The 21,345-nt window shown below is 40.6% G+C and overlaps 2 protein-coding genes across 4 annotated transcripts in view; one reads left to right on the top strand and one right to left on the bottom strand.

Moving 5' to 3' along the window:
- strip2 (striatin interacting protein 2) overlaps window positions 1–18,779 on the top strand; it is a 28,266-nt gene extending 9,487 nt beyond the window's left edge. For 2 of the 3 annotated variants that reach the window (XM_056367756.1, XM_056367758.1), the window contains exons 4-22: window positions 358–492; window positions 1,024–1,144; window positions 2,284–2,352; window positions 3,279–3,385; window positions 3,478–3,605; window positions 4,319–4,507; window positions 5,324–5,374; window positions 8,927–9,159; window positions 10,133–10,198; window positions 10,290–10,353; window positions 10,910–10,981; window positions 11,174–11,248; window positions 11,558–11,655; window positions 12,180–12,306; window positions 13,483–13,583; window positions 14,143–14,209; window positions 14,340–14,444; window positions 14,742–14,946; window positions 16,037–18,779. In XM_056367756.1, coding sequence (XP_056223731.1) covers window positions 358–492; window positions 1,024–1,144; window positions 2,284–2,352; window positions 3,279–3,385; window positions 3,478–3,605; window positions 4,319–4,507; window positions 5,324–5,374; window positions 8,927–9,159; window positions 10,133–10,198; window positions 10,290–10,353; window positions 10,910–10,981; window positions 11,174–11,248; window positions 11,558–11,655; window positions 12,180–12,306; window positions 13,483–13,583; window positions 14,143–14,209; window positions 14,340–14,444; window positions 14,742–14,946; window positions 16,037–16,287 — 2,264 coding nt within the window. In that variant the 3' untranslated portion in view covers window positions 16,288–18,779. The remainder of the gene's footprint in view (window positions 1–357; window positions 493–1,023; window positions 1,145–2,283; window positions 2,353–3,278; window positions 3,386–3,477; window positions 3,606–4,318; window positions 4,508–5,323; window positions 5,375–8,926; window positions 9,160–10,132; window positions 10,199–10,289; window positions 10,354–10,909; window positions 10,982–11,173; window positions 11,249–11,557; window positions 11,656–12,179; window positions 12,307–13,482; window positions 13,584–14,142; window positions 14,210–14,339; window positions 14,445–14,741; window positions 14,947–16,036) is intronic. The other variant, XM_056367757.1, reaches the window with a different exon arrangement.
- A 5-nt stretch (window positions 18,780–18,784) lies between these two features.
- On the bottom strand, window positions 18,785–21,174 carry morn2 (MORN repeat containing 2). The gene is made up of 6 exons (XM_056367759.1): window positions 20,948–21,174; window positions 20,811–20,843; window positions 20,686–20,736; window positions 20,498–20,604; window positions 20,242–20,378; window positions 18,785–19,755 (listed from the first exon to the last, which is right to left on the bottom strand). The coding sequence occupies exons 1-6, from the start codon at window positions 20,952–20,954 to the stop codon at window positions 19,635–19,637; spliced, it is 456 nt and encodes a 151-aa protein (XP_056223734.1). The 5' UTR covers window positions 20,955–21,174; the 3' UTR covers window positions 18,785–19,634.
- Between the last annotated feature and the right edge of the window lie 171 nt (window positions 21,175–21,345).

The raw sequence follows: 21,345 nt of genomic DNA on the forward strand, positions 1-21,345 counted from the left end.
AATGAGTAAGCTAACAAGTGTGAAGTTGGTAATGTTGGTACACTTAAGCTAAATATTTTTTGTAGAGTGGACATTACTAAAAATGCATTGTCTTGTTTAAGAAGCATAACTGGTATTTTTTTCCATCTGGGGTCTTTCTAAAAAAAAAAATGTCAACCCCCCGTCTCTTTCTCCTCATGTTTTCTGTCACTGTAATAAGCCAAAAATGTCAAAAAGAAGAAATCTGCAATAAAAAGAGAACATGGATACACAGTAAATCAACCTCAACTGTATAATGTGAGGCACAGGATAAAGATACAGAGAAAGTGCTTCTGAATCTCACCTTGAACACTGCTGTTGTGTGTGTCCTCTCTGGAGCTCGAGGCAGGAGGTGGATCGAGCTGACGGTGGAGGAGCAGAGGGCGTATGTGATGAGGCTGCTGGACGCGCTGGAGGTGACGGACAGGGACAAGAGGCTGAAGGTGGCCAGAGCCATCCTCTACCTGGCTCAGGGTATGTAGGCCCAACACATTACAGCCAGCAACAAGCATTTTTCACATTAACATTATTCCAGTATCTGACTAAGTCATGACAGTGAGCCAGCATGCATAATACCAGAACTAAATGATATTCAGCCATCATTCATTTTATTATGGTCACGTGTGTTTTTTCTACTGTGTGGAAATGTCTTTCCTGAAAAAACTCCATGTATAATGCAACTGTAGCAGTTAATATACACCTGTATACCACACACTTGTTGCGATTAACTTTTTACTTTAACATATATTTGCTTCTCAAAGTCTATATGCATGATACTAGACACCCAGTGGCATTTATCTAAAATTATTTTAACTAATGCATACTAATGCAAAGAATAGCACATATTGTATAATATATACAGTGTCAAACACTTATTATGTGAGAGAGATTATTCAATAACCTGAAAAATTCCAAGTAAAAAGAAAAGAAATATGGCATTATGAAATATATCATACATCCAAAAACACACTCTTTGTGTCCCATTTCCTCTACACCTTTCCCCAGGAGTGTTTGATGAGTGCGACACAGAGGTGGATGTGCTTCACTGGTCCAGACACAACGTCTTTCTGCTCTACGACATGGGCATCTTCACGGCGCTGCTGGAGCTGCTCAGCATGGAGATAGAGTGAGTAGTACTGAACACACTGGGGATATATGAGTCATTAAAAACTTTTCTTAAATAATTCAATCGACATCAATAATAATAATGACATCAGTTACTGCGAAAAATCAAGAATACCATTTCTTTAATAGTGTCACTTTCACTATAGATTTGTTTGGTGAGACTATAGGATTACTGCTAACAATAGATGGTAAAAGAAAGGGACACAAAGGGCAAGCAAGCCAGAGAAGTAAACAGGGCCTCAGAGAGATGCAAGGCAGTTCGTCATATCTTTTTTTTAAAATTTGTTTCCTCCTTGGGTGAAGGTCTGCAGCGATAAAGGAAGGGTGAGGGCTGAAATAAAGGGTAGAAATGCTATTATGACTGTCAGATAAAGGAATGCCTTCCTTCCTATCCGGAGGTCTTTCATACAGTATGCAGCAAGCTTCATGTTACTAAAAGGTCACAGGTTCAAGCACTGAAGGAAACAATGTGTTTTCCTTGTTACAAGATCAAACTTCTCTCAGAATCCTCCCACTGAAGCCCAGCTCCCTCAGCACGTCCCCTGTTTCCTCCCCCAAAATCCTCCATCTCCTTTCTACAACAAGAGGGGGGCAGTCAAATGAGAGGAGACGAGGGTTGTGGGATTATAAATACACAGAGAGTAACTGAAGTGCAAGGAATACAGGAAACACGCCGTCTGTGATCCACGCTTCAAACCATCCGTTGGGGACGCGGCGCGGCAGCGCCTCCTTCAAGTCAGCTTTGTTGCTGCTGGTGTCAGCCCGAGTTGGGATCCAGTGCGTCTTTGTTGTTACATAAGCTGCTATGAGGCATCATGGCACAGTCTGTCCTATCACCAGGCTGCACGGCAAAGCAGTGTAAGCAAGCCAATCAGGCAAACACACACACATGGTGCTTTGCAGGTCATTGCTGGTTACACAAAAAACATGAAAAAAGGCATCTCATTGAAAATGAGTCTGGTTGTGTACGTGTGAAACCCTCTGTATCCTTATATCATTATTATTATTATCATGTGGTCGTCATACTGATACCTATATTGTCACATGTTATGTATTTGTATTACCCTGACTGTGCAGACTGGCTTGTCATTTTAAAATTAGCCACTAAAATGATATAATTATTTACTTGTGTGTGCACAGTAACAGCCAGGCGTGCAGCAGTGCAGTGAGGAAGCCTGCCATCTCTCTTGCAGACAGCACAGAGCTCAGGTGAGGAATATAATCACATTACTCACAGTCTGCTCCACCTTCTCCTCTACTTCAAATAATGGGGAAACCAATAAGTAATACACAAAAAGATTTTTATGTGTACTGTATTTTCCCATCCCTCCATTTTATGTCTCCTGCCTTGCTGTTTTTCCTCACAATTTTTCAATTCACCTCAGTATTTGTCATGCTTACTTTTCTGTCATCTGGCCACATGCACACACATACACCTTTGTGGACACGCACATACACCTAATCTCCAGAATGTAATTATATTCTTTGTCCCTTTCCCTCACATTCATTTTCATTCTTAATGGAATTGATTTTTGGAAATAAAATAGGCCAAATGCTCCTTTACATGCAGGCGCGCACACACACACACACACAACACACACACACACAACACACACACACACACACGCACACCCATATTTTCACACATACACAAAGCTCCGTCTGTGCATTCCCCGGATGAACACTTACAAATAATTACAGACTAGAGGGGTAGATTTGCACTTAATTGCTGCTACAAAATTGAAAAACCATTATAGTTATTTTGAACAAAGTGAAAAGCTTTGAGTGAACAAAGCATTTAATGCCCCAAAACACCACCTGACTTAACATCAGGTAATTGTGAATGGATGGTGCATTATCAGGCATTATCTGGCAGAGCCCAGGAATCATCTCCTCCCATTTTTATAGGCAGAAGCAGACTGCATAAACCAAGCACTTATCATTTACTGTTACTCTGCATCTATTCCATTATACTATTGTTTCTTGTACATGTAGACCTGTTATGCCCATTATCATTGTTTAGGACACCAGTTAAATGCCTCCCACACACACATACACACACACACACACACAAACACACACAAACACATAGATACAGTCAAGTTAATTGTTGCGTATGATCCGCTTCCTTGCAGAGTGTTACTGAGCATCATGTACCTAATGGTGGAGACCGTTAGAGTTCGAACAGAGGACGACCGACCTGAGTGGATAGCAGCCAGAGAGACCTTCAAGAATGAGTTAGGTGTGTGTCATTTAGTATCTTGATATTACAGTTATACTCATATGTCCATATACCCAATCCAAAAACATTGGCTTTGACCTTTGTCCCCTCAGGTTCACCCCTGTACAACGGAGAGCCCTTCGCCCTGCTCCTCTTCACCATGGTGACCAAGTTCTGCAGCATGAACGCCCCACACTTCCCCATGAAGAAAGTACTACTACTACTCTGGAAGACAATACTGGTTAGTAGGTCACAACCAGTCATGCATCAACATGTAATGCACACCAGTCATTTCTTTTTTTTTCTCCATTTATTAGTATGTTTCTCTAATTGTGAATCCTTATTTCAATATATTTGTAAAAATACAACATATCAGACTTTGTAAGGGATGAAACGATAAAGTCCTGGACTGATTTCTGTCACTGTGCCTGGTGTTAACACAAGATAAGTGTGAGGGATCACAAGATAATTGATGGGACTGGAGAGAATCAAAGCATTCAGTATTTCTTCTACATAAAAATGGTCATTTTCTCTTGTGAAATACTGGATTCTTTTAGCCTCTCACATGTGTAAAATGTGTTTAAGAGAAACATTTTTGAGATGAAAATTACATCAGTTGAAGTTGTAACAATTTTCCAGACATTTTAAACTTGTGATCAGGGGTCGCACATGGACATTATTTCATTTTAGGGGCCACAAACCAAAAAGGTTGTGAACCTCTGTCCTAGAGTTCTGTCGACCAATGGCAGTTTTTGATTTCCATTTAATTAAAAATTGTGAAAATTATATGTAGTGTGCTTTAGGCCAATTGCCGACAAGAGGCACAAAGTACATGTATGAACTTTTATATCCTGTACTTTCCACTGCATTACATTTCCCACCCTTGTGCCTCTCCTATGTACATGATTCCCTCTAAATAAGCCTGTACATTGTTGTGTTTCTGTCTCCCTCCAGTTCACCTTGGGGGGTTTCGAGGAGCTCCAGGAGATGAAGGTGCGGGGCAGAGAGCGTTTCAACCTGCCTCCACTACCGGAGGACAGCATCAAGGTGGTTAGAGCCATGAGAGCAGCCTCTCCCCCGGCCTCCGCCATGGAGCTCATCGAACAGCAGCAGCAGCAAAAGAGGGGCCGCCGCAGCCGCAGGGTACAGCCCCCCCACCCACCCATCTTCCACACACAAACACATTTTTAGTGTACCGGTAGAGTTACATGGATAAAATATGTGCTATTTTTAAAGTCACACCTTATATTTTACTTCCGCTTTGATCCCTCACAAGAGCCAAGAGCTTCTCTTCAAATTCACACACTTTCATTGAAAGCTGCATAGTCAAAAACAGGTGTGAATGTCAGGCTTTAGAGTCTTCACAGTATTTCTGTAGCCAAAAGACAAACACACACACACCTACCAATGCAGTCTCTCACATAGTCCCAGTGTTGTGCCAGCTGTTTATTTATCTCAGTAACATAGAATGTAAACGTGTGTTTGGTACCTATAACCCTACAGTATAACTGAACTGTATTACTAACATGGCCTTATAAATGCTAACTCGGCTCATGTTTCCATTTCTTATCGTTGAACAGTTTCATCTGTTTCTAGTAAAGTGGATCTATGGATTTCCCTCTGTAACTCTGTAGCTCTTTGCTGGGTCGGGTTTTCTAAAAGTGCTTTAGTGCCAACATCATCAGTTCCCTGTTGTAGGTCAGTGACTACAGATGATCTTGGTGCTGTGACGGCTTTGGGAATCCCAGCCCTCTGTTTATTTGTAGAGCTTTGACAGGACAGGCTCTCTCTCTCTATCTCTTCTCTCTCTCTCTATCTATTCTCTCTCTCTCTATCTCTTCTCTCTCTCTCTCTCTCTCTCTTTTCTCTCTCTATCTCCTCTCTCTCTCTCTCTCTGTCTCTCTCTCTCTCTAACTGCCCTGTGGTTTCTTATTGCCCCTCTTCCTTGTGTCCCCACAGAGTGCCTTTGTTGATAGCTTGGAAGGAGACAGTCCCTTTACCAAGAAGCAGGTCTTTACCCACGAATTCCCTCTTTTCCTTCTGCATTTTCTCTCTGCATTGCGCTGGACTTTTTGCACTCCTCTCCCACATCCCTGCCACCTTCTTTTTGCTGTCTTTTTTCTCTCTCCCCCTGCCTTTCTTTCTCCTTCTTCCTTTTTTCTTTCTCTCCTCATCTTCCTTCTCCCGTCATTTAACCTCATCCGCACATGTTGGGATGCACCAGAACTATTTAACTATATTTTACCATTTTCACATGTTGATTTAATTCTGATTTGTATCTACAAAGAAAAGGATGAAAAAAGTTGAATGTTCTTGGTGCAGCCTTGGTCTTTGCTTCAATTCCACTTAATTCACTCCACCTGCATATTTGTTTCACTTTCCTTTTTGTCTGTCCTATATTTCTCTTTCCTTTACTCTAACTTATCTTCCTTTTACACCTATCTTTTTAATTATTTTTGCCATGTCTGTTTCCTCCATTCCCATTGACATTTTTTAAAATGTTATTGTTACCCTCCTGAGATCCTTCATTTCCTCCTCTGTTCTTCCACCTTCTCCTAATCCCTTTCCTATTTTTTTCTCTTTTTCCTCTTCGTTAATTTGCTCTTCCTGCTCATGTCTTCCTTTTCCTACCTGTGCCTCTACTTTCTTAACTTCCTTTCTGTGCTTACTCCACCATTCCATTCTCCTCTCCGCCTCTTTCTCCACCATCAACTAACACTGCCACCACATACTGCCCCTCCCCTCTTCTTCATACCCTATTTCTTCCTCCTCTCTCCTCCTCCTCCTCCTCCACTGTGGCCTGCTCAGTTCGGGGGTGTGGGGTTTGAGAGACAGGGCTGACTTGCTGGCTGTTGTCATTGGCGCTGGAGCGGTCACTATCCACTATCCCATAAAGACAGTCACTTCAGACATCTACAGTAGTAGCATCTTCCCTGTAGTTTCATCACATCGCTACTGGGTTTGGCCTCAAAAATCACCTTGCACTGTAGACTCTGGACTAGGGGTCAATGTCATGAAAATGCATTCATTGAGGAGGTGAACTGAGATCGCTATGGACATAGTTTTACTTCTGTAGGTGTTGTACTTGGGTTTCACTTGACCTCTCTCTTAAATGGATGTCATTGAAAGCAGTTGCCCCCTAACCCTGGTAGAAAAACAATAGCTTTATGTCCCACATAGCAGAGAATGGCTTCTCCATAGAGAATGGCTCACGACACAGTTTCTCCTCCTCTCTCCCTCCCTCCCTCCACTTCACCATACACTCACTCTACTCTTCACGTAGTCCAGCATTAGTACTACCACTGACGCACCATACATCAACTGCACTAGCTCAACTAATGTCCAGAACGCTGACTCATGCCTGATGCTTGCACTATTGCCACAGTCATTCATTAGAGAATTTGTTTGAACTGAGATACTGTGTTTGTATGTGTGTGAAAGTGTGATTCGCACTTGAACTGAAATGGGATTGTTTGCAGATAAGAGCTAAATATGAAGTCTTAGCCTTATTGGGTCTTGCTTGCATTTTTCTGCCTGTATCTTTTGAAGTGCAATTGTGTGGTAAGTTGAATCAGAAATGTTGCTTGCAGTTGCTGTTGCTAAGTTGTGTTGTTGTCCCACTTTAAGTAAATGTGACATTGACTTTAGCTGTCTTTTCTGGAGTTTGGTAATCCAGTGGTTTTCAACATGACAGGGGACTTTACAAGACAAAAGAAAAGAGAAGATTTGGGAAAATATATTTCTTCACTTAGATATTAGAGTTAGGTGAAGATTTATATCACTCTCATGTCTGTGTGATAAATATGAAGCTACAGCCAGCGGCCAGTTAGCTTAGCTTAATGTAAAGACTGAAAGCAGGGGGAAATAGCTGGGTGGTTAAAATGGCTCTGTCCAAAGGTTGAAAAAAATCAACCTACCATCAAGTTGGCGGATAATATAAAGCTAAATTAAATATTAAGGTACAGCAAAGAGACAGTTAGCTTAGTTTAGCATAAGGACTTGTAGCAGGGGGAAACAGCTAGCCTTGCACTGTCCAGAGGTTAAAAATGTACCGAACAGCATCTCAAAATGTAACATGTTAATTTGTGTTGTGGACAAAGTCAGGCTAACTGTTTCTCACTTTTTCCAGTTATTATGCTAAGCTAAGATAACTGTCTGCTGTAGCTTCAATTATAAAAAATTAAAACTGCACACCTAAAGCAAACACCCACACAGGTGTTTTCACTTATGTTGTTTAATTAAGCCTCGTCTCAGGAGTGTGTGGCTGTGTACAATCCTCGAATGACATAATGTCATCTGCCTGTTAGTTTTTTGCACCTTGCGACAACTTAGACCTTTATCATAACCTTAGGTTTGGTGACATGTAATTCTTTACTTAAACTTGCACTTTGCCAGAGGTCTAGTCAGCCATGGTTATTAAAAACACCTTTTTAGGTATGCAATATCTTTAACTGACAGATATGACAGAAGTGTCAATCTTATCTTCTCATCTTATTTTATTCCAATAGGGAAAAAGTACATTTAACAAAATGTCAAATAATTCCTTTGAAAGATGAGACCAGTGTTTCCTTTTTATGTTTGTGTGAGTCATTTGGGAGTCACCCACACTGCAAAACTTATTGCTTTTATTATTTCTTAGGCTGTACATGGTATGTTTTAATTCTGGCCAATATGTGATATAACTGAAATAACCATGTCAGTAGCTTTCTGTAATGCTTTGTCTGTAAGAAACGCATCTGTCTTGTGCATTATTACTGTTGACATACAAATTTGATATTGTATGCATCCAGATGAAATGACAACATATGAAACTGGCACATGTCTAGATTGAAAATGCCAGATGAAATAATTTTTTTTTCACTTTGCATTGATATTAAAAACACACCAGTATTACCCACATGAAGGAATGAAAATTCTGTCTGGGCAACTTACAGTCTACCTGAGGTCTGAATGTAGCTTACTGTATCTGTTTCTGCTTTACATTATTCCTGTTGTTGTCATCAGACAGTCATTGCACTTGGGATAAAAAAAAATCCTACTTTATATACAATGCATTGTAAAATGAAATATAATGAGGAAAACTAGATGTAGACACCAGTATATTATCCATAACTCAAAATAAAACCAGTTCTCTCCTTTAACTTGACCTCTTCAAAATAATGGACATGACCAGTATAGTGATGTTTAAAGCTTTCCAAGAACATTAACCTTTTAACATACCTGTTTTGTTCGAAAGTAGGTTTTAAAGTGTTAAAATTAACCATTCATCACTCTATCAAATGGAAATTTCTACGTCTGGTACATCATTTTATTCTCAATGTGCAAACAAGCTAACAGCATGAGTTAGTTTGTTGAAGAATTAAAGCTTATATACTGCCAAAGCTATCAGGTAGCAGGTATCAAGTGTGTGTGTTGGATTTTAGTTATTATTAGTTATTACAAGTTACACGTTATTACACAGATTTACAATTTTGCTGCTGGTATTTAAGAACATTTTAAAATATAGGATGGTGTTAGTTACTCAGTCTCATGCTAAACACCCGTCCTCTCTCTCTCTCCCAGCCCCTGGTTAAGCAGGACAGCCTCGACACGTACAACGAACGGGACCCCTTCAAAAACGACGATGCCCGGGATGAGGAGGAGGACCCCGAGGACACGGACAGCGGCATCGAGGGCGAGGTGGACCCCCTGGACCGGGATGTCATCATCCAGCCTCCACCACCACCGCCTCCTTTGAGACCTCCGACAGAGAGGGTCAACTTCCCCAAGGGCCTCCCCTGGGCCCCTAAAGTCAGGTTAATTGCTCAGTTTTTGTTTCTTATTTAGCTTTAGGCAGCAAGTATTTAAACAAGGTAAGGCAAGGTTACAGATATACACCTGTTCCCAAAGTTTGAAAAAGTGCTTTAAAGTGCTCTCTTACAGTTTTATTTCTTCCTTAATTCAGGATAAATTATGCTGATTATATCCATACGTAGGCCTGAAAGTGTTACAGCACACAAAATGGCATCAAAAACAGCTTCTGTGAGACCTTTCTGTGAAAAATAATACAGGTATTCATTACTGTGACTACTAAAGATGATCCCTAGCTGACTTTTCATTGGTTTAACAGCATTTAGCTTTTATTCCACAGAATAAATACTCCAAATGATGGTTGGCCGCTTGCCATTTTGACCACTACAGTAGAGAAAACTTCCCACCCACAGCCAGGATTAACACCATTTGGCTGGCAGCTGGTGTCAGTTTCCCAACCTGACTCTGTGCCATCATTTGAGTTAAAAGTTAAAACTAAATATAAAAAAAATATATATATCTCGATTTTCTTTCTTATTATCATCCAGCAATATGCTCTCCATCTGTGTTTTCCAGACAGTAGCCTGTGTGTCTCTCCAGGGTGCTGTGGCTGCTGCTTTGGGACATGAATAATGCATCTGAGAGAGGACACAAAGACACTATAGCATTGCATTTACAATGCATTCAGTATCAGCAAACCTATATTCCGTTTCTCCTTGAGCGAACCTTATCATTAAGTGTGTTTATTTCCATGTCTTTGGTTCACAGTGCTGCAACATAGGAGCAGAAGAAGGTTGTGAACCTTTTGCACGCAGTGTGACTGATGAGATTTGAGAAAGCTAATGTGTGTGTTTGCGTGGGTGTGTGCACATGAGTGCTCCCTTGAAAAACAGCTGATTTGTTGGCTGTTCGGATACACAATTGTGGCAGCCTTAGACGAATCTAAAATCTGACTGCAGCCTGCCTGTCTGTTCACAGGGAGAAAGACATCGAGCACTTCCTAGAGACCAGTAGAAACAAATTCATCGGCTTTACACTGGGAAAGTGGGTATCTCATCTGATACAATAAGACCTCTTAATATTTTTAAAAAGTTTTTCCTCTTTTAGTCTGGTGTAACTGTTCATTGTTTTGTAGTGACACAGAGACCTTGGTTGGCTTGCCCAGACCCATCCACGAGAGTGTCAAGACTCTTAAACAGGTGAGCGAGGAAATCACTGATGTAGCATCTCATTCTCTCTATATTTTTGACTCATTTGAGAACTAATACACAGATTCCCATTTACAAACGTCCTCATCCACTTTATTATTATGCCACCATGATGGCGACAGCCAGGGCCAGAGGCATGATGTTTTTGGGCTGTCTGTCCCATTCTCGTGAACGCAATATCTAAGTAACTTCTTGAGGGAATTTCTTCACATCTGGCACAAACATTCTGGCCATTATTCAATGCTGTAACTCGGGAAATTGAGCTTGTGACCATATTTCCTGCAACTTGTTTGGAGGCATGCGACCGTGAGGTTGTAATTCTAGTTCGTCTTTGCATTGGCTCATTACGGTCTCTTAATCAATACTCCCTCGCTGCTGAATCTCCTGACACTGGCATCCCACTCAAAAATCTATACCTCCTGTTTAAACAGACTGAAAAGTGTAGTTACACAGAGGAATATACCCTTGGTTGTCAGTTGGCCATGCTAATTAACACTTTGTCTTTTACTTTTATTAACAGTAATTTGTCGTTGTCTTTCTTCTCCAGCACAAATATGTGTCTATTGCCGAAGTCCAGATCAAGAGGGAGGAGGAGCTACAACAGTGTCCAATGACTCTGGTCAGTAATGTTACCAACCATACAGTATATATATATATATATATATATATACACACACATATATATACACATATATATACACACACATAACATTAACAGAATATTTAAAGTGACAAATATTTAATCAGACTACTACAAAAAAATGCTCTTTTGTTTGTGTCTGAAATGTCATGTGTGTGTTGTGTTGTACAGGGTGAGGAGGAGGTGGAGGAGACACCAGCAGAGATATTGTACCTGGGCATGCTTCCTAACCTTTCCCAGTATGTGGTGAGTAACTCATAATACTAGGACTTTTGACATTATTTATTTTGGCATTATTGCTCTTTGTTTGATGTGGTCACCACCCAGAACAGCATATGGAATTTTCCATTTAACCATGGAAACACACTACATCACACTTATCTGCTATAAAATGTGTTGTTATCCAGCAAAATAATGTTGCAATGTTCCAAAACTTGCTGGATTCAGACAAACTTTAGTAAAACGTTGCAGTTAATTCAGTTAAATTTAAATTTAAATACATGTTTCAAGCTGTGTCTAGGTGTAATGTTTTACATTGTTATTTTTCTGTGTCAGATCGCCCTCCTGAAGCTGCTGCTGGCCGCAGCTCCCACCTCCAAGGCCAAAACGGACTCTATCAACATCCTGGCTGATGTGCTGCCCGAGGAGATGCCGTAAGTACTGTGGAAAGACCGCTGCATTTCTTAAAGCTGCAGAGCCACATACAGTACATCTGTATGCTGTCAGTGTCACCACCTTTTACATGTGCTGTTTATTGAGCATCTTCAAACTGAAGCTACAGATGTTCACATAAGATTTTTCTGGGTTGATGAAATACTCTCAGAAATACACTTATTATGGGTTGATTTTGGTCTACGGGAGCGTCCAGCTTTAGAGCAGATGACACTGACAGTTTCCCTGTTGAGAAAAGAATAAAAACCACCAAAAGATTCACAACCCTGTCTGACATTTTCATGACTGAAATTCATACGACTTGAAATTCTACACCAGCTGGAAAAACCTCTGATGCATCAGCAACAGACTAATGAAAGTATCTGCTTGTTTTCAAAGGGGAGTGAAGAGTCTGTCTCTTAATGCCTATGTTTTTTTCTCTTATTGAGACACAGCTGTATTATTACAGACTTGAAGGCCTTACAATATGTGTGTGTGTGTGTGTGTGTGTGTGTGTGTCCTCCAGTATCACAGTCCTTCAGAGCATGAAGCTGGGAATTGACGTGAACCGTCACAAGGAAATCATCGTCAAGGCCATCTCTGCTCTGCTGCTGCTGCTCCTCAAGCACTTCAAGCTCAACCATATCTATCAGGTTACACACATACACAGACCATACACACCTTCAGTCCTCCTTCCTACAGGCACGTCGCATTACCGTCGTTCTCGCTTCTTTCATTTTTCTTCTCTTTATCCACCTTGCCCCCCCCCTCCAGTGCACACATACACTAATAACCATGCACCTCCCCCACTATCCTCCACCTGATTATCCGGTCAAGCGTGCAATTACTTTCCTCCTTTCATCCTCCTACTCCTCCCCCCACCTTTGGACCCCTCCTCCTCACACCTCACAACCTGCATCAGCCTTATAGACTCACAGTTGGAGCTCTGTCCGTCTCAGTGGATACAGGAAAGGGAGAGAGGTCAAAAGAGAGCATGTGGTCTAAAATCTGCTCTTTTTTTGAGGAGGATTTGGCCTGAATTCAGGTGCTCAATATCTTGTTTTATTTCTACTATCAGCAGTACTTTGGTTCAGTGGGCTGGGGATATTTTCTATTGCTAGGAAGCGACATTCCTTCACACTGTTTTAATTGGCTGCGCTTTACAGTTGCAGTTGTAGCGCCCTCTGCTGCCACAAAAGGAGATTACATTTCGACGCATTAGCAGAATGCAGCTGTAGTGGGAAGTCATATCGATTAGTCTTGTACATTATTTGACCTCCACACTAACACTGTATTATAACAGCTGATTTTAAGAATAAATTAGTTAGTCAGGAATCATTGCATGTAGAAAATAAGGCAAAAATACAGCACATTTTAAATAACCACAGTCAATAAAATACTGAAATATGAGCTCATGAGAGTTTCAGCAGCAAAATCGCTCCTGGTTTTAATCATCTTGGATGAGGTGAAGGATTTATATTGCTGCCACACGAGGATAAAAATATCCTGGTTCTTGACCTTTTCCCCACAAAGGAAACTCATCAATGATACAGGATTATTAGCTAAAGAATTATTTTTTTCCCTTATTTCTAGAGATATGGATTTTTTTTTTTTTCTTTGTCCCACTGACATCGTCATCTGTCTGTCCTTTACTGTGCCTTTTACAACATCTAAAAACTGCCTCGTGACTATGAAATAAGTTATTTTTTGTAAGACCAAAGGATAAAATCAGACTTGTGATCATTAAAGTTACATTTTTAGTCGGTGCTCTTTTCCAGGCTGTCAAACTCTCTAATTCTTTCACACTGCCGCCTCCTCTATTCCTGCAGTTTGAAATTGTGTCCCAGCACCTGGTGTTTGCCAACTGTATCCCACTCATCCTCAAGTTCTTCAACCAGAACATCATGTCCTACATCAGCGCCAAAAACAGGTAGGATCCTTTTCTCTTGCACTATAAATCAACACACGGCAGGCTTAGTTTGACACAAATAAGCTCTAACACTTGGTCAAGACTATGTTTAAATTGGCGGCCTCTCTTAATAGCAAAGTTTATTTCTCAATGTCCCACCAAAGAAAACACACTGCTGTATGCTCCTATTCCCACTGAAAGCACTCTACACCGATTGTAAAATTTCTCAAAGGAAAAATTGGACACTGTGTTTTTGAGAGTACAAAATAGGTAGCTTGGCATTATGGGTGTGACTTTCAGGAGGTGGAACAGATGGCCACACAGCAGCAATGCAGTGACAGGAAACTCAGGTGTGAAAGAAAAAATAACAAAACATGACGCTACAAAGTAGGTGAAAGGAGACCAAGTCAGGATCGAGTCAGTCTGTTTGGCTTATGTGCAGACTATAAAACTGGACTGTATAAATTATGAATACATGTAATCTGATGCAGCATCAAACGATCAAAAAAATGTATGTATATATAATGATGAGTTGATCTGTAATGTGCTTCTTGTGTGTTTATGTATGTTTTCATCGCAGTATCTGTGTACTGGACTTTCCCCACTGTGTGGTGCATGAGATGCCTGAGCTCACAGCTGAGAGCTTGGTGAGTGAAAACGCCTGATTGATCCGTAATGTATGAAGAAGTAGCAATTAGGAATGTAGTCTTCGAAATATCATTATCACTTCACTTTGTGTGTGTGTGTGTGTGTGTGTGTGTGTGTGTGTGTTTTCAGGAGGCAGGAGACAGCAACCAATTCTGCTGGAGGAACCTGTTCTCTTGTATCAACCTGCTGAGAATCCTGAACAAGCTGACCAAGTGGAAACACTCCAGGACCATGGTGAGTAATCCTGAATCACAGCAAGGCCTTGAAGCATTGGGATGAAATTTTCATCTTGTTCCACTGTGTAAAAAAAAAAAAAAAAAAAGTTTCCATCCTAACGTGTCTTGTGATACGATATGACAAGTTTTGAGTCTAAAAAATCTTGTTTTTAAGGTCAGTGTGAAGAGAAAAAACCAAGGAGGACTGCAAAACAAATGTTTCCGCTATGGATGGATGTTTTGTTTGTAACAAGCCTTTGGTCGGCCACAGCATGCTTAAACAGACATCCCCTCTTTATTCCCAATTTCTTGCCAGATGCTGGTGGTGTTCAAGTCCGCCCCCATCCTGAAGAGAGCTTTGAAGGTGAAACAGGCCATGATGCAGCTCTACGTTCTCAAGCTGCTTAAGATCCAGACCAAGTACTTGGGCCGCCAGTGGAGGAAGAGCAATATGAAGACCATGTCAGCCATCTACCAGAAAGTCCGCCACAGACTCAATGACGACTGGGCCTATGGAAATGGTAACGATTATTTAAACTATTTAAACTGTTCAGTTTGGTTTAAGCTGAGCTGATAAAGAACTGTTTTGTCAGTGTAGAGATGGTGATTCACATCCAACATGAGTCAGTTAGTGCGTTGCCACACTTTATTACAGATTGTGCCTCACTTTAATTTTTCTTTCAAGTTTTGATTAGGACTTTTTGTGCATTACGGACATTTACTGATTAAATATCCACAGCAACTTCTATGTTTTTTTTACCTTAACAGAAGTTTTAGCATTTGATACAGCCATAGTCATTAATTCATAGTACAGAGATTATGCAGTTTAAACCATGACTAATGAATTAACTGAGAAATAAAAAAGGGACATAGTAAATATTGACATGATGAAATAAACAGGAACAATTAATGCATAAATTAAATTAGAGTAGGTTCGATGATCAATAGATTTAAGGATAATCTGCAGAACGCAATCTGGCCCTTAATCATCATTCACCTGGAGCCATAAATCCATTCAGCCTCTCAGGTCTTCATAAATGAAGTGGTCATGGTAATAATTAGTCCCAGCAGTCCTCCTCCGCCTTCACACACACAGCTGATTAATAGAACAAAGACATCCCAAAGCTGTGTGAACATTTCAGGTCAATACATGCTAATTGTACAATTAATGGTGGATGTGTACATGTGTGTTTATGTATCTGTCTATGGTTATTGTGTGTGTGTGTGTGTGTGTGCGTGTGTGCGTGCGTGCGTGCGTGCGTGTGTGTGTGTTTGTGAGAAATACAATGCTTCAACAGCCACTGGCAAGCAGGATTGCGTTGCCATAGCAACAGAGAACAGGGGGACATTTCAGGGTCACGGTCCCTTGCGGGAGAGCAAGTGATCTGTCGCCACCAGTGTTAGAGAGGATAGATGGGATGGTAGGAGCAAGGGGGAGAGGAGGGGAGGATGATAAGAGGTGGAAGGTGTGTTAGGTTTTGCGTCATTGCTGAGAAAAATTAGGTTTTTTACATTTAACATATGAGGTGAAAGGCATAAGTGTGAACATTCAAGCATACATAGAAAAAAGTGTCTTTGCGATTGATTAAATATTCCCTCCTCTCGTCCCAGATATTGATGCTCGACCCTGGGACTTCCAGGCGGAGGAGTGCGCCCTGCGTGAGAGCATCGAGAAGTTCAACAGCCGCCGCTACGACAAGAATAAGAATGGGGACTTCACGCCCGTGGACAACTGCCTGCAGAGTGTGCTGGGCCAGCGCGTGGATCTACCCGAGGACTTCCACTACAGCTACGAGATGTGGCTGGAGAGAGAGGTGTTCTCCCAGCCGATCCAGTGGGAGGGGCTGCTGCAGAATCCGTGATGGAGGGGAGGGAGAGAGAGTGGGGGGGTGGGGGGGGTGACAGAGGAGAGGTCACATGTGAGCTTGGGGTGGTTTTAGGGTGTGGCGCTACTGCAAAAATGGAGTACAAGGAGAACAGGAGGGAGGAATAGGGGTTTCTCTGCACATCAGTGATGTGGAGGGAAGGGGGGGGGGGGATAAAGAAAAAAAGAGACTGGAGACGGAGAAGTCACCTCCCAGGTCAGGCAGTGATGGGAGGAGATTGAGTATGACGCAAAGTTGACGAGCAAATGGAGCTTCCTACTGTGAGCTCAGCACAAATAGATGCCACACACACACACACGCACACACACACACAAACACACACACACATACATACACACACACCTGACGTTAACATGTGCCTATGACTACTGTGAACACACATGGAGGTGACAGACAAGAACAGAGGTAGCCGAAACATCTTGTATCACTGTAGCAGGAGACTGTTGTGGCCAGTTATACTGCCCCCCCCCCCCCCCCCCCCCCCCCCCCCCCCATGTTACACAACAACACAAAAGTTCAGTTTCTACTGTATGTCCCCCTTTATAAAATGTTGGTGCTTTTTGACTCCTTGGTGATGTTTTCCTATTTATTTCTATCCATGTGTGTAGTTTAAGCATTTTATGATACATGATTTTTTGAAAGAAGATGTAAATTTAAATGATTTCTAATCAGTTAATGCCTTTTTTTAATTTTGTCACAGAGCCTATTGGGTTGTAGTTTGTCGGTGATGGATTTGAAAGTTTTTCTTATGTATTTTCTAGAAAAAAAAGGCCTTTTGGAAGCAAACCACAGGGTTATTCTGATAGTACAAATGTTGGAGCTATTTCATCCAAAAAAAAAAAAAAAGGCACCAAAAAGAGAAATATACCAGCTCTAAGTGTATGGTTTGTTCGTGGATGTTATAAGTTATAAGTATGTATGCTCAGAAAGAAAAACTGGTTATCTAAAAATGGGTAAATGTGGAGAGGATGGTTTTGGAGCACAAAACAAACAGCATTTGCTTGAAGAAACTGCATTCTGAGAAAGGTGTAGTTGCCTATTTGATCTCTTTTAAAACAGAAAATTTACCTTATAACTATCCTTGTTATTCCAGAAAAAGTCACCATCTTTGACCTCACAGAATCACTAATCACTGATGTTGTCCAGGATTTATTCATGTACATGTTTCGAACCTCAGCGATGATCAGAATGGAAAGACTTCTGTTAGTAGGTTCATTTTGACTCCCTTGCTTCAACCCACTGACACGTTCTCCATCTGCCAGTCAACAGCACAATACGTAAAGCGCTGAGTTCACGGGTGGCGGCCTTGGCGAACGCTTTGCCACGCTTGCTTGGAAGAACCACAGTTGTCACAGAAAATGGTGCTGTTTTTCTAGTTCGTCTTCAGCTGTACCTTCTCGTTCCTTTTACCTGCGACTACCTACTACCTGAGTAGAGAGCAGTGAAGGGTTTCCTGGAAATGTCTCTACTGAAGCACACAAAGAAGCACAGAGGACAAAAAAAAAAAAAGCATGGTCACCTTTTTTTTCATATCACTGATTCAGATTGTTATCGACTCGCCTCGAGGGGCCAAGAGCCGTCAACTATTATCTTTGTATAGAACAATAATTTTGACACTCTCTTTGTCTCGTGCTTCTCTGTGGGAATGTGCATGGCCACTGTTTTGTTTTGAGTACCTGTTCACACTTCAATATGGTATTTGGAATGGCTTTTCTTTGTCTAATGATGTTTCCAGCACAATTAGAAGATGTACTTTTTTATCTTAGTCACAGTGTTCTGCATTACAAGGGATTTTATTTATTTTTTTCTTCTTCAGGAAGGTGAAATGTTTAAAAATATAATTGTATACTTTATAGATTCTCAGGTTTATGGAGATAATATATTGCAACAGTTTTGAAAGCTTCCTTCCCATCATCTAGCTCACTACCTGTAGTGGTGAATTCACATTTATCGTCACATTCTTATACTAACATAACACCTGAAGCACGAAACATTTCCTGCATAGACTGCACATTGTCACTAAACACAATAACTTGTTGGTATTTATATCAGTTGCATTTCAAGTTCAGATGTATTTTTGGTATCTTGTGCCAAATTTGAGTGCCATTTTCTATTTTTATTTCATTGTTGTTGCCTCCATGATCATATTGAAGGTTTTTCATTCAAATCACCACTAAAGGTTTGCAATACAGAAATGTTATTTTCTACCTGAAAATTGTACAATCAATGAAAATTGCTGTTTTCTTGTATCTGGTATAGTATTTTACCAGAAGTGTTTAGCATTGTATGGATGTTACTACAATATATATGTGTTTTTGTTACACACATTTCCATATCTGTATAGTATAGATAAATACTCAATACTGAATTTGTTCAGGGGTATGTGCAATTACAGATCCATAGAGGCATTATTAAATAGAATGACAAATTACAATATCAGAGTTGCTTATTAAACAATGTTGAACAATTGTGATTGTTTGAGAAGTAATTATTTATTAACTGAGAGAGCTGTGCAGGGTGACAGCGAGTGGAGAGCTAGTACACACACAAAGCTGTTTACACACACACACACACACACACACACACACACAGACTCAAACACTGAAGGTCAGACTGACCACACACTCTCATCAAGTCACACACTTCCTCTGGCCAACGGCTCGGGTACAGCTGTTGGATGGGGATGTGAGCATATGCCCCTCAGCGATTGGCTGGTGGTGTAATGATGTAGAAGTGCCCTGCACCCGTCCTTCACCCTCACAGTCATGATACAGTATAACCAGGGAAAAATGAAAAACGGGTTTACGCAGGTATTTTTTTCCACTTGAGTAACCAAGTTAATGTGTGTGATGAAGTAACTGGTGCAAAACTAACATTAATATTCCTGGATTTATTTTAGAGTCATGTACCTTGTAATTTCACCCCTCCACTCACGGCTGCATAAAAGCATAGTGACAAAAGGCCAGAGAAAATAACCCATGTGTGATATTTCATGAGTGAAACGAAGCACACACAAAGAGACACTTTCTGTATCTGAGCACCGCCACCAGGAAAGCAGGAGATACAACTGAGAGAGTGACTCAGAGCAAGAAACATGACTCACTGATATCTAACCACCAATACACAGAAATACGAGGATGTGTGATCTTGATAGTGTTGAGCAGAAACACAGGTCTATCTGTCAGTAGTACAATAAATTTATCACAGGTAAAGAAGGAGTTGTGTAGAACACAAGGCCCAAAGTGAAAAAAAAACCCTTCTCTAATACACTTCAGTTAGATGTAGAATATACAGTATGATCCGATGTTTTATACACTACATTACTATAATGTTGGTTTTGCCGAAATGCTGTGCTGCATTTTCAGGCCCAGTGCGGCTTTGCCATGAAACTCTCCCGTCCAAACCAGTCCTTCTGTGTTAGTGAAAGCCCCTTCTCCCTCCAACCTAGAAATACACATCAGGTAAAACATCTAAAATCTTATATTTGATATAACTGTGCAGCCAAAACAATAATAAAAATTAATGCCAAAAGCCATAACTAATGATAACTGTCACTATCTATCACTCTACTGATTATTTTTCTTGATAAATCATCACAAATAGGGAAAAATTATGCAGAATGATTGATTTAGTATCGCATAAGACACAAAATAAAACCAAAGCTCAAACTAGGTTTAAGATATATTATCAAAACAGTCACTGATTAATTATGTTGGATGACTTATTGATTCATTGACTAATGTACAATAGTTCTGAGCCTCTCTGCTGCTGCTCTATTCTGATCATAAAAGAGGGCTGATCTGAAACACATGCACATAAAAGAGCACTAAACTGCAGTATAATCGTATGAAAACTCTTACTAGGGTTAGCTCTTTTCAGAAAGCATTACAGGAATGACACAGTAAATGCCAAATACTGATAGCTTTTTACCTGTTCTTGCTAAAGTGACCTTTGTAAGTAGAGCCGTCTGGGAAGGTATATGTTCCCGTGCCATGGTACATGTTGTCTTTGAATTCTCCTTCATATAGTGCTCCAGAAGGATGCTGCAAGGTCCCTCTACCATGCATCTGGGAGAAGGGACAGAGGGAGACAGAGAACAAGCATGACTAACTGCAGAGAAATTACAATCATCCAGGCCTTAGTCATAGACTTCAGATGAGCATTTAGACATATAGTTAATGCATACCTTGTCCTGAAGCCACTCGCCAGTGTATATGATCCCATCTGCTGAGGTGTGTTTACCAACACCACTCCTCATCAGTGCTCCAGATGCAGACCTGCTGCACTCCCCCTCTGTGGGCAGAGGAGATGTTGTCACAGACCTAATGTGATGTGTAATGTAAATGTTCAACTGTATCATCAGTTAACACTCACCATATCTTTCCCCAGTTGGGAAAATGTAAGATGCATTTATAGATTGTTCTCCTGCAAACAAACAGACATATTTACCTCAAGCACCTTATTTGTCAGATGCTAATTTTTCCAACACGGATATTTACCATGAAGATTAAAATAATTCCTTTCCTTGTTGTCTGAAAGTGAAAAGGTAACAAATTTAGATAGCAGATAGGAAAGACATAAGAAGATGTGTGTGTCCTTGAGTGTTAGAAATCAAATCTTCATAATCACACCCCACCAGACATCCGTGACAGCTTTCCCCAGCTGGCAGATGGCTGCCAGAACCGACAACAAACGTTGTGTACTGGCCAATTTCTATGATGCAAAAAGTCAAACAACTAATTAAAAGGTTGTGGGAAGGACACAAGCTAACGGTATGCTATTTTTGTTCAGTCATTTGCCCTAAAAATAACCAGTCCTGTCTACTCTAAAATAGGTACTCCGCTGTCTGTGTCGTACTAACAGCCTGACGCATGCCGTTACCATGGTTACATTTTTGGTGCAGCCCTAGTTTTAAAAAAGAGTTTTTTTCATATAAAAAAAAAAGTTTAGCTCAACATATGTTACATTTAATTTATTCCAATGATTTTCATATATTGCTTTTAAATATTAAATTTACCAAATATTACACATTTT

Source organism: Seriola aureovittata, chromosome 22 (assembly GCF_021018895.1).
Source record: "Seriola aureovittata isolate HTS-2021-v1 ecotype China chromosome 22, ASM2101889v1, whole genome shotgun sequence".
Taxonomy (NCBI): domain Eukaryota; kingdom Metazoa; phylum Chordata; class Actinopteri; order Carangiformes; family Carangidae; genus Seriola; species Seriola aureovittata.

Coding starts and splice junctions, on each gene's coding strand:
- morn2 (XM_056367759.1), bottom strand. Junction 20,737..20,810: donor GAATTATTTTAATCTTCATG/GTAAATATCCGT, acceptor GTTTGTTTGCAG/GAGAACAATCTATAAATGCA. Junction 20,379..20,497: donor GCGAGTGGCTTCAGGACAAG/GTATGCATTAAC, acceptor CCCTTCTCCCAG/ATGCATGGTAGAGGGACCTT.